We start from the raw sequence: 11,787 nt of genomic DNA, 5'->3' as shown, positions 1-11,787 counted from the left end.
ACTTGGTCTTCTTCTTGTCACCGCCCCCGTTGCCTTCGTTGCCGCCTTGTTTGCTGCCGTCGCCGCCTCCGCCACGACGACCGCTCTTCCAATCCTTCTTGACGGCAATCGCCTTCTGCTTGGCGTTCGAACTCGGGCAGTCCCGCAATTTGTGCTTCTTGCTGCCGCAGTGCCAGCACGGTCGTTCCATCGTTCTTGCGTTCTTGTTGCACTGGAGGCTTGTTGTCCTTCTGCTTGAACTTGCGCTTCTTCTTCCCGCGCGCACCTTGCTGCTCCTCGTGCGACGGTTTCTCGTCTTCGTCGGACGACTCCTTGTCACGAGGACGCTTCGTCTTGGGGCTCCACGACTTGTAAAAAAATGCCCGCTTGAGGATGATCTTCTCAAGGTGCTGAAGGCCAGCTTGCTTGTTGACAGCCAGCTTCTCTCGGAGCAGCTGCATCACGTCCGTCTGAAGCTCTTGAGGACGGAGCTGTTGAATGAGCGCCTTGAAGATATTGGCCTTGAGAGCATCTCCAACGCGCCACCGCTATAGCTATAGCTAAACGCGTTATAACCGACCTTTCTCATATTATAGCGGTGTGCTAAACGATGTGCTCCAATGGGAGTTGCATCGATAGCTATCGCTATCGCTACGGATTGGCTGACAGCGCACCAGTCCACTTAGCGGGAGTGAAAAACGCAGCGCACGGAAGAGAACGCTCGGCGCATGATCGAGAGAAGCGGAGGCCGCTCGGAGGAGCGTGGCGGAAAGAGTGAGGACTGGAAGAGCAGGCAGGAGAAGCGCGGGCGCGGGGAGGAGGAAGGACTGCTGGCCCTGCCGATGAACTACGACCTCCACCTACGTATACATGTATGCGCAGCGCTGGGCCTAGAGTGTCGGCAAGCAGCGTCCAATCTACGCGCGACCACGGCGGATTGAGGCTTAGATGTTGAGTATCGACGACCGACGAAGGGACCTTGAGGAATTTGACGCCAAACGTGCAAGGGCCCAGAATGCTGCTGATGAAGTTGAGATGGTCCCGCGAGATCGCGAGCGGGTACAAGTGGTGGCCTACCAGTGAGGACGTCGCTCTCAAGGTATTCGCGGACGTCCTCGTGGTCATCCAGCTTTCTGGCTCGGACGATGACGCCGATCTGGAGTTCACCAAGCGATCTTTGTGGGGACGACGCTGCTCTGTGAAACTTCCATCTCACGTAGCGGGGGAAATGACTTCGCGTCCGAGCTCCAGGCCGATCAAAGCCAAGGCTTGTTGGAGAATGTCGACTTCGTGCAGCTCTATCGACTCTGCAGCGTGTGACAACGCCAACTTCACGGCGACGAGGCCGCTCTGTCAACGCAGCGCCGTATATGATTATAAGCCTAACTGACAGCTCGACTAGCGCCGCCACCGTTGCGTGATCCGCCTCATATCCACAGACAAGTGAGTGGGTTTTGGGTCGATACATACATTGGTTTTCGTTGACAGTTTACTGGGGCACGAGAGAGACGAGGCAGTTTTCGAGCGCGTCCATCGAGTGGCCGAGGATCTCGAGAGACGTGGCGTACGACATGCGCACCGAATTTTCAATGCCAAAGGCCGAGCCCGGCACGATCGCGCAGCCAAATTCCGAGAGGAGGTACGAGCAAAAGTCTTCGCTGTTGGTGATGGTGACGCCGTTCGTGCCAACGTGGTTGGTGCCAATGTAATGCGGGAGCTCGATAAAGACGTAGAACGCACCCGTCGGGTACGCGTACTGGATGTGCGGGATCGCGTCGAGGCGGCTGCACACGTACTTGCGCTTCTCGTCCATGTTGGCCAGCGTCGCCTCGATGAGCGGCGTCTCGGCCGCGGCCTCCATCTCGAGCGCCGCAATGGCCGCAATCTGCCCGATCGAGCTCGCACACGATGTGAGCTGGCCCTGGAGCTTGGTCGCGGGCTTGGTAAACGTCGCCGGCGCGGCCATGTAGCCGATGCGGAGACCCGTCATCGCGTGGCTCTTGGAGAAGCCGTTGATGAGGAGCGTGCGCGACCGAAGCAGCGTCGCAAAGCAAAGGTGCGTGCGCGGCTCAGCGCCTTCGTCCTGGTACACGAGCTGCTCGTAGATCTCGTCGGCGATAATGAGCACGTGGGGGAAGTCTTCGAGGACGGCGGCGATCTCGCGCAGGAGCTCGGGGCCGTGCACGACACCCGCCGGGTTGGACGGGTTGCAGAGGATCATGACCTTGATGCGCGGGTCCGCCGCGAGCGTCGCCCGAAGCGCGGCCGGGTCGATCAAGTACGAGTTGGCGACGTCGGTCTGCAGAAAGACGGGCACCGCACCCGCAATCTTGGCCATGTCCGGGTACGAGACCCAGTACGGCGCCGGAATGAGCACGTGGTCGCCGGGCTCGCACGTGACGAGGAGTGCTTGGAAGACCGACTGCTTGGCGCCATTGGAGACGATGATCTCGGATGCCGGGTCATAAGTGACGCCCTTGGCCGTCTCGAGGTACCCCGCGATCGCCTTGCGGAGCTTGAGCATGCCCTGGACCTCCGTGTACTTGACGTAGCCGTCCGCGAGGCCTTGACGGGCCGCGTCGATGACTTGCATGTGCGGGTTAAAGTCGGGTTCGCCCACGCAGAGCGAGTAGACGGTCTTGCCCTCGGCTTCGAGCTGCTTGGTGAGGCCGTGGATCTGCACGGTCTTGGACTGCGAGAGCTTCCCGAGGAGCGGGTTGAGGCGGACCGGCGACTGCGCACGCATGCTCGCCCGCAACGTCGCCCGCAACTAGAATAGGAAAGATGAGCCTCATATCGTACATGTATGAAGCTATTCGGTCGGTACCTCGATAAAGTCGTGTTCAAACTGGTCGAGGGCGGCCTCGGCCGCCGTCGCGTTCTCCTTGTAGTAGGCCACGAGCTCCTCGTCGTTGTGATGCGTCGACGACAGCACTGCGTCCACCGCTTGGTTGAGGAAATGGCGCTTGTTGAGCGCACTCTGGATCGCATCCGGCAGCATCGCGTTGGCTGGGTACGTGCCAAAGACACGGACGAGGTTGCACACATTGCTGAGCGCCGTGAGGACCGACTGGAGACGCGCGTCCTCGGCGTGGCCGATCACATCAATGTAGAAGAGGTACTTGAACTTGTGGGTCGAGAGCTCGGTCGCGTCCTTCTCTGCCGCGACGTTCCACGGACGCACCTCGAGCTTGGAGATCTCAACGTGCTCGGCGGCAAAGAGGCCGAGCGCCGTGTGCAGCTGGCTCGTACCGTTCGTGAACGACACCACAAGCGTCGTCTTGGCCGGCACGGTCTCGTCGACAGGCGGCAGCATCGCCGACGCCGAGAGGAGGAGGAAGCGCGTCACATTGCTCGCGTCGTCTTCAATGTTGGCGTCGAGCACCTCAAGGCCGTAATGGTGGGCGGCGAGGTCGCTCGCAATCGCGGCCGTGTCGGCCCACTCGGCGCCGTGCTCCGAGAGCATCTTGGCCGAGCCCGCGGTGTCGTACTCGGCGCGCGCGACCATGCCGTGGTTGCGCGTGTAATGGGCGCATTGCGCGAGCGCCTGCGGGTGCGAGATGACCGTGCGAATGTCGTCCTTGTTGGTGCCCGGGAGCCCGAGGAGGCAGTGGTGCACGGGCAGGTCGACTTCGCCGACAATGTGCAAGTTGTAGCGCAAGAGCAGATCGTAGTTGGCGTGGATCGTGCCACCGACCGAGTTTTCAATCGGGAGGAGGCCGTACTCGACGTCGCCGTCGGTGACGGCCGTGAACGCAGCTTCAAACGACTCGTAGCCCGTGGCCTCGACGCCCTCGTGGCCGAGGAGCTGGTGGACCGCCTTCTCCGAGTACGCGCCGGCAACGCCTTGGTACGCGACCTTCATGCTGTGGAATGGATGCTGCTCGTGAGCAAATGTGAATATGGCGCTTGGTTGCTGCGGCGACTTCCCTTGTTGTTCCGACATCCCTTCGTTTGCGTAGGACCCCCTCCCATTACGCATGTGGTTTTGTTTTTGCACCTTGCGTTTTGTATGGTATCCAGGTGCCATTGGGAGGGTACAGGCCCATGCGGATTCGAATGCGCAATAGAATCTTCTTGTGACACGTACTGCGCGGAGAGACCGAGGGCCTCCGCGGATGCGTGATTACCAAAGACGCCACAGTGCGCTGCGGCTTCTGAGCGACCGGTCACAAGGCCACGGCCGTGGGGGAAAAACACGACCGGCGACGGACGCGCGATGTGCAAAGTGGGTCTTGATTGGCCCGGCCAAGCTACTCGGCGATTACAGCGCGAGGATGTGGCCGCGCAAGCACCTAGCACACTCGACGACGCTAGCGCCATGGGTACGGACGGTGTAGACAAGCGGGGCAAGGCTTCGCTGCCGGCTCGCTATCACAGCCTCTCGAGCGTATTTACCCGTCCGGCGCACGACGGTGGTGACGTAGGGTTGAAGAGTCCCCTTGCAAAATCCAGCGGAACCAGACGGGTCCCATGGACCCATCCACGTACGACTAGTTGGCGCCGTGTACGAGAAGAGTGCCCATGTGACTGGCGACCGCTGAAGTAGCAACAACAGACCATGCTTCCTTGGGAGTAGCAAGGAGGTCGCAAGAGAACCATAAGAGCAAATCTAGAGATTAGCTTGAAGAACGTCTTGCTGTCAAAGGCTGGTCGAAGTTTGTCGACGTTAGAGGCAGCTTGAAGTGATGTATCGCACGGTTCGTAGGGTTGCAAAGACCGATACTAGTATACCCATCTTGACCAAAAGAACTTCAACGGTGGCTTCAACCACCGATCAACTTGCCGTTCTGGGACCCGAATGCCATCGCAATCACCCCGTACGCCTCTGCTTGCCTTCACGTAGGGTAAGCGAGCTCTTCTCTCCCAAGAAGCTGCGCAAGAGCGTTTGAGATAGCTCGTTGCGGGATTTGGCCACAGAGTATCTTTATCCGGATATGTGTTCGCACCAACCAATCAAATGGTGTCCTTTCGCCCCACATCCGGTTCAGTCAAAAAAGTCCAACGGCAGAGATGATTGAACTGGTGCCTCACCTTCAGCAACCAGACGGCCTTGTCTGTCCTATGACGCGGTAGCAGAGAATAATGGATAGTGCCTGGAATGAATCGACAAACGCGTTGTCGTTGCTCCAGAACCATCCTTGGGACCTGCGCAGCACTGGGACGCATTTTGCAGTGACGCGATGTAAGTAGCGACGCGATGGAAGCAATGAAGTCGTGCAAAAAGACTTGGTAATCCTTATAAAGGTATGGCTACATGGCTTGGATGTCGAGCTTTTGGTAGTCATGCATGAGCAAACTCTCCTGCTTGGCTTCGCTGCTGTGGTGGTCGTGCGCAAAGTGGATGTAGACAAAGACAGCCGAGACAAAGAGCAGCCACACGAGCACAAAAGTGTCCCAGACGCTGCCAAAGAACGAGTCGACCGAAGCGAACGCGATGAATTGGTACGTATACGCCTTTCCGAGAGGCGTCTCGAGGCCGCGGGGTAGCTCGAATGGTGCCAAGGCAGGCTGTACTTCATGGAACGCGAGCCAGACACCGCAGAGAAGTACGTTGAGGCCGAAGAAGACTAGACATGGGCGTTGCTACATGCTACTCCATCGGAGAGGAACGTACGCGATGAGAGTGAGCTGTAGCTAGCGACTAATCGGCGTATAAGACGAGCGCAATCAAGGAGCGAGATGGTGGGTACCAAGTGCAAGGCCAAGACCTTGGATCGCTATGAGACCTGCAGCGCTGCAGCTAAGAAGGCGAGACTGGACGTCTTTGGTCATCCTGGTTTCAATGGCACTCGAGCCTTTGGCGGCGTATCCTTGATGTGGCCAATCAGATGCACGCGATCTTGTGTCGAAAGATCTGAGGCACTCATCGTCTTTCACAGGAAAGGCGCTGACAGTCATTCGACTAAGACACAGGACTTAGGTTTGAGCATATTCACAAGTCGGACGCCGCAGCAGCAAAGCGACTGTTCCAGCATTCTCCGCTAGAGCGCTTATTGCAGCTCGCCTTCGTCTCGCGGCCTTGGCTCCTACTAGATTCCCACGGTCGCGAAGCCATCGTGCGTGGAGCTCAAAAGCCGAATGGGCAGTCTGTATAGGCCGCGCTTGATAGCATGGCTAAAACAACGCTTGTCCAGCTCGTGTGTGTGTGGTGTCCGTCCAGCCATGTTGCCATGTATGCGCTCTTATCTAAGCCCAATCCAATCGAGCGTAATAAAAAGCTCTCGGCGGTTTCGCGTCCCTTCGCAATGGAGAGGCAGTGGTTACAGTTGCGTTTCCGCGCCAACAGACAAGCCGCGCGATGCCCGTGTACGCGGCGATCTCGCCCAAGTACAATGCGGCGCTCTCGATCGAAGCTCTGCACAATGCGGGCTTGCTCACGGACACAAGCATGAAGATGTACACGCCGCAGACGCTCACGCGGCTGAACCGGTTCGAGGTCGTCTTTACCTTCTTCACGGTGCCCGACTCGTCCGTGTACAGCAAAGTGTTTCACCACTTTATGGGTATTTCAGCGCTTGTCTCGTGCGCGTCGCTCTTTCTCCGGACGCTCGACGGCCCCAACATGGACATTTACCACGCGGGGCACCCCGACTACCCGAATTTGCCCGACGAGGCCACGTATGTGCTCCTCGACGGCATTTTTACGTGCATTTTCACCATCGACTTTGTGATTCGAATCGTGATTTGGCCGTCGCTCTGGGCCAACGTCGACGTGCTCAAGGAGCGCCGCTTGCTGCCGTTTGCGAAGGACGTCTTCAACTGGTTTGACGTACTCGCGCTCGTGCCCTTCTACATCGATCTCATCTTTGGGAGCGGTACGAGCTTTGTCGTGCTGCGCTTGGCGCGTCTCTTGCGTATTTTCCGCTTGGCCAAGGTGCACGCTGCCCTTTCTATTGCAGCATATCTTCACCACACTATGGTACTAGAACAATTCCGGCACATACATTCTCGTCCAAGCCATCATTGCCAGCGTGCCTGCGATCACTGTCGCGGTACGCATCTCTCGATGCATCGCGATGCGAAGTCTTTTCCTAGTTGATCTTTCTGACGGAAATTGTGCTCGTGTTTTCGTGCCTCATGTACCTCTTCAACCCGTGCACGTCCATTGATACGTGCATGTTTACGGATCTTCTCACGTCGGCCTACTATGTTGTGACGACGTACGTATTGTCCTAGCACGTGTCTCATACCTACTATATATATTGATATCGCTGATTAGGGTCTCGACGGTCGGGTACGGCGACGTGGTGCCAGCCGATGGCAACATGCTTGGGCGATCGACAGCGGTCGTCATCATGGTCATTGGCACGCTCTTTTTGTCGATGCCGTTGGCGATCGTCGGCACGGAATTTGACCGCGCGTGGCGCGACCACACGGACAAGGTCGTCACCCGCAGCATCGAGTCGATGCACGCGCTGGCGGCGGGCACGAGCGAAAACCAAAAGAAAACCGACCACGCGCTCGAGGAGAACCCGGAAATTCTCACCAAGTACATGACGCCCAACAGCCTCTACTTGCGCCTCGCCGCGCTCACAGGCGAGATGACGCTGATTGCGACGACGCTCAGCGCCGAGCTCAAGCACGAAACAGACATTTCCAAGATCTACCAGACCGCGCAAGACCTCCATGCGCACATGATCCAGTGCCAAGAGCAGCACGTCGAGCTCGTCTCGACTGTCGAACAAATGGTTGCCGAAGACCACAGCCACGACGCGGTAGCATCCCATTCCGCTGTCCATGTCCTTCATGAATGTACGCGTAGAACAACGGTCGTAGCTCCATCCGAGACCGCATTGTGGCCTCGTTTCGGCGCAGCTGGACCGGCAAAGAGCTTCCGAAGCAAGGCGCGGCGGCCGTTGCGTCGCCCAGCACGGCGGCCGTTGCGTCGCCCAGCACGGCGACCCGCGCGTCGCGCTTCCGGCTGCGGTGGTGCATCTTTATCTTTAGCATTGGCGTGCTCTTTGTGCAAACAATGCCAGACGTCCAGCCGTTTGGTGAAAACACAGCCTACTGCAAGACGGTCGCGCAAACGTACTGCGCGTATGCCTCGTCTTCCAACACGAGCGCCGATCCCGGGTGCTTCTCGAGCGTCGACACGAGCGTGCCACTCAACTTTGAGTGCGACGCGAAAACGTCCGACATGACGCACTGCTACGGACACGGCAACAACTTTGGCAGCCTCTCGCTGAGCGCTTACAACTGCTTGTACCCCAACATCAACTACAACTACACGGGTTTCGGGAGCATGCTGCCGTTCCGACCGATCTGGGACCTTACCAAGGCGGAGCGTCCCAACTACGTGTGCAAGCGCCCCGAGTGCCAGCGCCGGCACTTTTACTACCTCAACGCCTCGCCGTACTGGTACGGCCTCGAGTACATCTTCTTCCTTTGCTCGCTCGTCGAGCTCCTTTCGATGCTGGCGCTCACGGGCCCTCGCGCAATGAACTGGAAGAACCCATATCAGTGGGCCGACGCGATCGCTTTCATTCCCTTCCTCATCTTTGAAGCCAAACGGTACTTTATGGGCATTACGCCCGACTACGCCATCGTGCCGACCTCCAACAGCGTCCTCACGGCGATGCGGTTTTGTCGTATTTTCCGCTTTTTTCAAATTCAAGCGGTGAGCTCGTCGAGATTTTCGGTGCATTGACGGTCGCGTAGGAAATCCCGGCCACGTTTGTCGTGCGTGAAGCCATTTCCAAGACGTATCTACGCCTCGTGATTCCGGTATGCATGTCTGGTGATGGAAGACATTGATGTATCGCATGTCGACAGTACTTTATGCTCGCCCTCTCGACGACAATTTTTGCGTTTCTCATCTACCAAGTCGAAATGGGCACCGAGTGCTTTGTGGGGACACCGTGCACCGACAGCGCGGGCAAACTCATCAAGTTACCACCCACGACCGCGCACATGCCGACAGGGAAGCGCGTCTTGATCGACGTCCGCGGCCAACTCTCCCAGTTTGAAGATGTCTTTTCGGGCATTTGGTTTATCATTGTCACGTTCGTATTCCTATTTTGTAGCCTGGACCCTAACTCCACTATGATACTAGGATCACGTCGGTGGGTTACGGGGACATTGTGCCCAAGAACATGAGTGGCAAGTTCATTGCGGTGCTGGCCATGATCTTTGGCGCTTGCTACACGGCGATGCCCCTCACGCTTGTCGGCAGTCAGTTCAACCGGAGCTACAACGACCACAAGCGGCGCGAGGCCCTCACGCGCACCAAGAACGACGTGGGGTCGCGCCTCACGCTTCCGGCCCCCGACTTGACGAGCTGGAAGCTCTTTCGGACGCAGTCGTTCATGGCGGAAGTGCAGTCCATGTACGAGCGCGGTACGACATTCTCACTTGTTTATTTTTTCAATTTATAACGTGCGGCGCAGAGTTCATGTCGCTCTTGCCCGAGCTCGACGAAGACCTTGTCGCGCAGCTTACGCTCTCGGAGGAAGAACGTTCCGAGAAGATTGCCATCATCACCAGAGTCAAGGACAAGATCGAAAAGTACAAGGTAGACACATCGGTTCGATGCTCGCGAGGACCTTATCGGCTCGTAGATCTCGATTCTGCAAAGTGCCCGCGTCGTGAGTCGGTTGTACCACGAAGGCATCCGGTTGGCCAAGCAGCAAACCTCGGCCTTGCATCGGTTGGGCTGACCGCAGCTACATTTGATATTGCATGGAGCTCGTTATTGCATTTTTAATATACTCGTATGTCTTTTCGTTCTCGAATATCGCAACTACATTTGTCGTCAAGTGACAAGACCACACCGAGTCGCGAGCTACTCGACAGTGGCTGCCGCCGTGTCGAGCAAACGCGGAGTGGTTTTGGCCGTAAACGAGCGCCGGACCCACTTCCACGAGGTCATCAAGCTCTTGGGCAGACTGGACCGCGCCTTGAGCACTCGGACGGTGCTACAAACAGGAAGCTTCTCAGCATGTGCCGTGTCGGTTGCCGTACCGAGGGGTCTTGTCTTCACTGCTGCGCAAAAAGTCGATAATGGCGGCAGTATCTAGCGTCTCAATCGGGGCTCCGTTCAAGTGGGTAAGACGATCCCCAGCGTCGACGCGCTCGAGCGCAGGCGATGGAGCGCTAAGTAAGCAAGGTCGTTCACACAAAGATGCACAAAACGGTGAAATGTACCGTTCAAACTTGTGAAACACGGTATATTTGGTCGAAAAGTCCGTCTCGAGCGAGAGTCCCAAGGCTTCGGACGCGGATGGCGCTTGGATCGTTACGTGTCGTAGACGGGAGGTCACCCACGTCTGGCGTGCATCAAGCGCCTCACCGGTACTCGCCGGCACCCGAGCGAGGCTCGACGTAAGGAGCTCGGTCAAGACGCGGGGCGCCGACGCTACTGTGATCGTGCTACTTGGTACTGCACTGCTATCACCAGCGGTGGGTGGTGAAGGACACCGACGACGCCACGGCGAGAGTGGCCGCTGCGCCCGAAACTCCCGTTCATACAGCGTCAAGTCGCGAACCAGAAGCGATCGCGGCTCGTTTTCGAGCTTCTCGAGCGCGACGGTGACCATTCCGACGTGCGACGAGCCGGGCGTTCGATCTGCGTGAATGCCAAGCGCCGAGATCCCGTTGATAGCGATAAGCAGCTGTCCGGGCGCAATTCCATCCCGTCGCCGCTCTTTGCTCGTCCGCGGCGACAGCAGTGGCCTGTCTAAGGCTGCTGCAAACGGCTCGATCGTTGGTACTTCGAGCATGCGTTCAACGAGCGCAAAGCGGAAGCGTGGCATCCAGTCTGACGTCGGGATCGTCACGATGTCATAGTCGTCGTCTGGCGTCGCTGATGGTGTGGACGCCGAGAGACGAAGCAGCGACAATTGCTTTGGAAACAAACTCGGGTCGATACTCGAGAGGAGGTCTCGAACGTCGTCGACGGGCGCCCCCAAGACGACGTGGTCGTTGATCTTGACGACGCACTTGCCACGAATCCGTGCCGCCCACGCTGCGTCCACCTCGACGTCCGTGACGACAAACGGCTTGACCATAAGGAACGACTCGCCAAGCTGAAATCCGAGGGGCTGCGACGGCGGAAAGATGACTTCAAACTCGCCGTCGTCCATGTGCGCTTGCTCTTCCCGCAGCCATGCCTCAACGAGCGACTCGGTGGACGTAAAGAAGGACGCGCCGGCCTTGGGCAGAAAGGCCAGCTGCATTGGCTTGTCACTGCTTTTCGCTTCGCGCAGCTTCTTCATGACGTCGCGAAACGAGTATGGAAGGACGTTGGTCGCATTCTACACCACCCACGATTAACATGAAGGTGGTGATCGCCTAAGGTACGATGGCCACGAGCACGTCACCAGGCGTCAAGTCGGGGCAGATGCGCTCGACGGGCCCTAGGATGATGTCAGTACATACGCAGCCGCTGGCGCGCTGTGTACCTGGGACCGACTCGATCTTCTTGACAAGCACATGCCCGTCGTGGTCGAAGGCAATGCGGATGCCGAGGTCGCCAGGCTCTGCAAACGTCAGCTACAGCAAGGCCATAGGTCGGTCATGAGCATAGCACTGGGCGAGGCTACCTCGAGGACCTCGTCGGAGCTGCTGCCATGGTCGACAGCGCGCGTCGGCGCTGCTTCCTGCACCTCGGTCGCTGTCATTGCAAACTATTTTTGGCATCAGGTCAAATGATCTTCCGGAAAATATCCGGTTTCATACTATATCACAATTCACGATCACACTATATGTTGCAAAATGCTGCCTTGACGCATCGACTCATGCCAAATGCCATAGCATTGTACCCGGTTCAGCCCGGTACATGACAAGAATACCTCGCGCTAAAGT

The 11,787-nt window shown here is 57.8% G+C and overlaps 5 protein-coding genes across 5 annotated transcripts; 1 reads left to right on the top strand and 4 right to left on the bottom strand.

The window, feature by feature from the left end:
- Positions 1–17: 17 nt before the first annotated feature.
- On the bottom strand, positions 18–1,104 carry SDRG_01801 (hypothetical protein; the record flags this gene model as incomplete). The annotated part of the gene is made up of 2 exons (XM_008607351.1): positions 18–527; positions 958–1,104. 2 exons carry the CDS (start codon positions 1,102–1,104, stop codon positions 18–20), a joined length of 657 nt encoding a protein of 218 aa, XP_008605573.1.
- Positions 1,105–1,468: 364 nt separating this feature from the next.
- Positions 1,469–3,844, bottom strand: SDRG_01800 (hypothetical protein; the record flags this gene model as incomplete). The annotated part of the gene is made up of 2 exons (XM_008607350.1): positions 1,469–2,749; positions 2,807–3,844. The coding sequence occupies 2 exons, from the start codon at positions 3,842–3,844 to the stop codon at positions 1,469–1,471; spliced, it is 2,319 nt and encodes a 772-aa protein (XP_008605572.1).
- A 1,350-nt stretch (positions 3,845–5,194) lies between these two features.
- Positions 5,195–5,809, bottom strand: SDRG_01799 (hypothetical protein). Its single transcript, XM_008607349.1, has 3 exons — positions 5,673–5,809; positions 5,597–5,623; positions 5,195–5,549 (listed from the first exon to the last, which is right to left on the bottom strand). Exons 1-3 carry the CDS (start codon positions 5,752–5,754, stop codon positions 5,233–5,235), a joined length of 426 nt encoding a protein of 141 aa, XP_008605571.1. The 5' UTR covers positions 5,755–5,809; the 3' UTR covers positions 5,195–5,232.
- Positions 5,810–6,257: 448 nt separating this feature from the next.
- On the top strand, positions 6,258–9,716 carry SDRG_01798 (hypothetical protein). Its single transcript, XM_008607348.1, has 10 exons — positions 6,258–6,856; positions 6,909–6,974; positions 7,018–7,142; positions 7,202–7,697; positions 7,745–8,602; positions 8,644–8,709; positions 8,758–8,987; positions 9,038–9,321; positions 9,372–9,496; positions 9,543–9,716. The coding sequence occupies exons 1-10, from the start codon at positions 6,281–6,283 to the stop codon at positions 9,639–9,641; spliced, it is 2,925 nt and encodes a 974-aa protein (XP_008605570.1). The 5' UTR covers positions 6,258–6,280; the 3' UTR covers positions 9,642–9,716.
- SDRG_01797 (hypothetical protein) lies at positions 9,653–11,603 on the bottom strand (the record flags this gene model as incomplete). Its single annotated transcript, XM_008607347.1, has 6 exons — positions 9,653–9,899; positions 9,946–10,077; positions 10,129–11,237; positions 11,284–11,339; positions 11,385–11,475; positions 11,526–11,603. 6 exons carry the CDS (start codon positions 11,601–11,603, stop codon positions 9,767–9,769), a joined length of 1,599 nt encoding a protein of 532 aa, XP_008605569.1. The 3' UTR covers positions 9,653–9,766.
- Positions 11,604–11,787: the final 184 nt, after the last annotated feature.

This window comes from Saprolegnia diclina (assembly GCF_000281045.1).
Source record: "Saprolegnia diclina VS20 unplaced genomic scaffold supercont1.4, whole genome shotgun sequence".
Lineage (NCBI taxonomy): Eukaryota > Oomycota > Saprolegniomycetes > Saprolegniales > Saprolegniaceae > Saprolegnia > Saprolegnia diclina.
The sequence above is the reverse complement of the archived record's forward strand: the minus strand, read 5'-3'. Positions and strand labels throughout refer to the sequence as shown.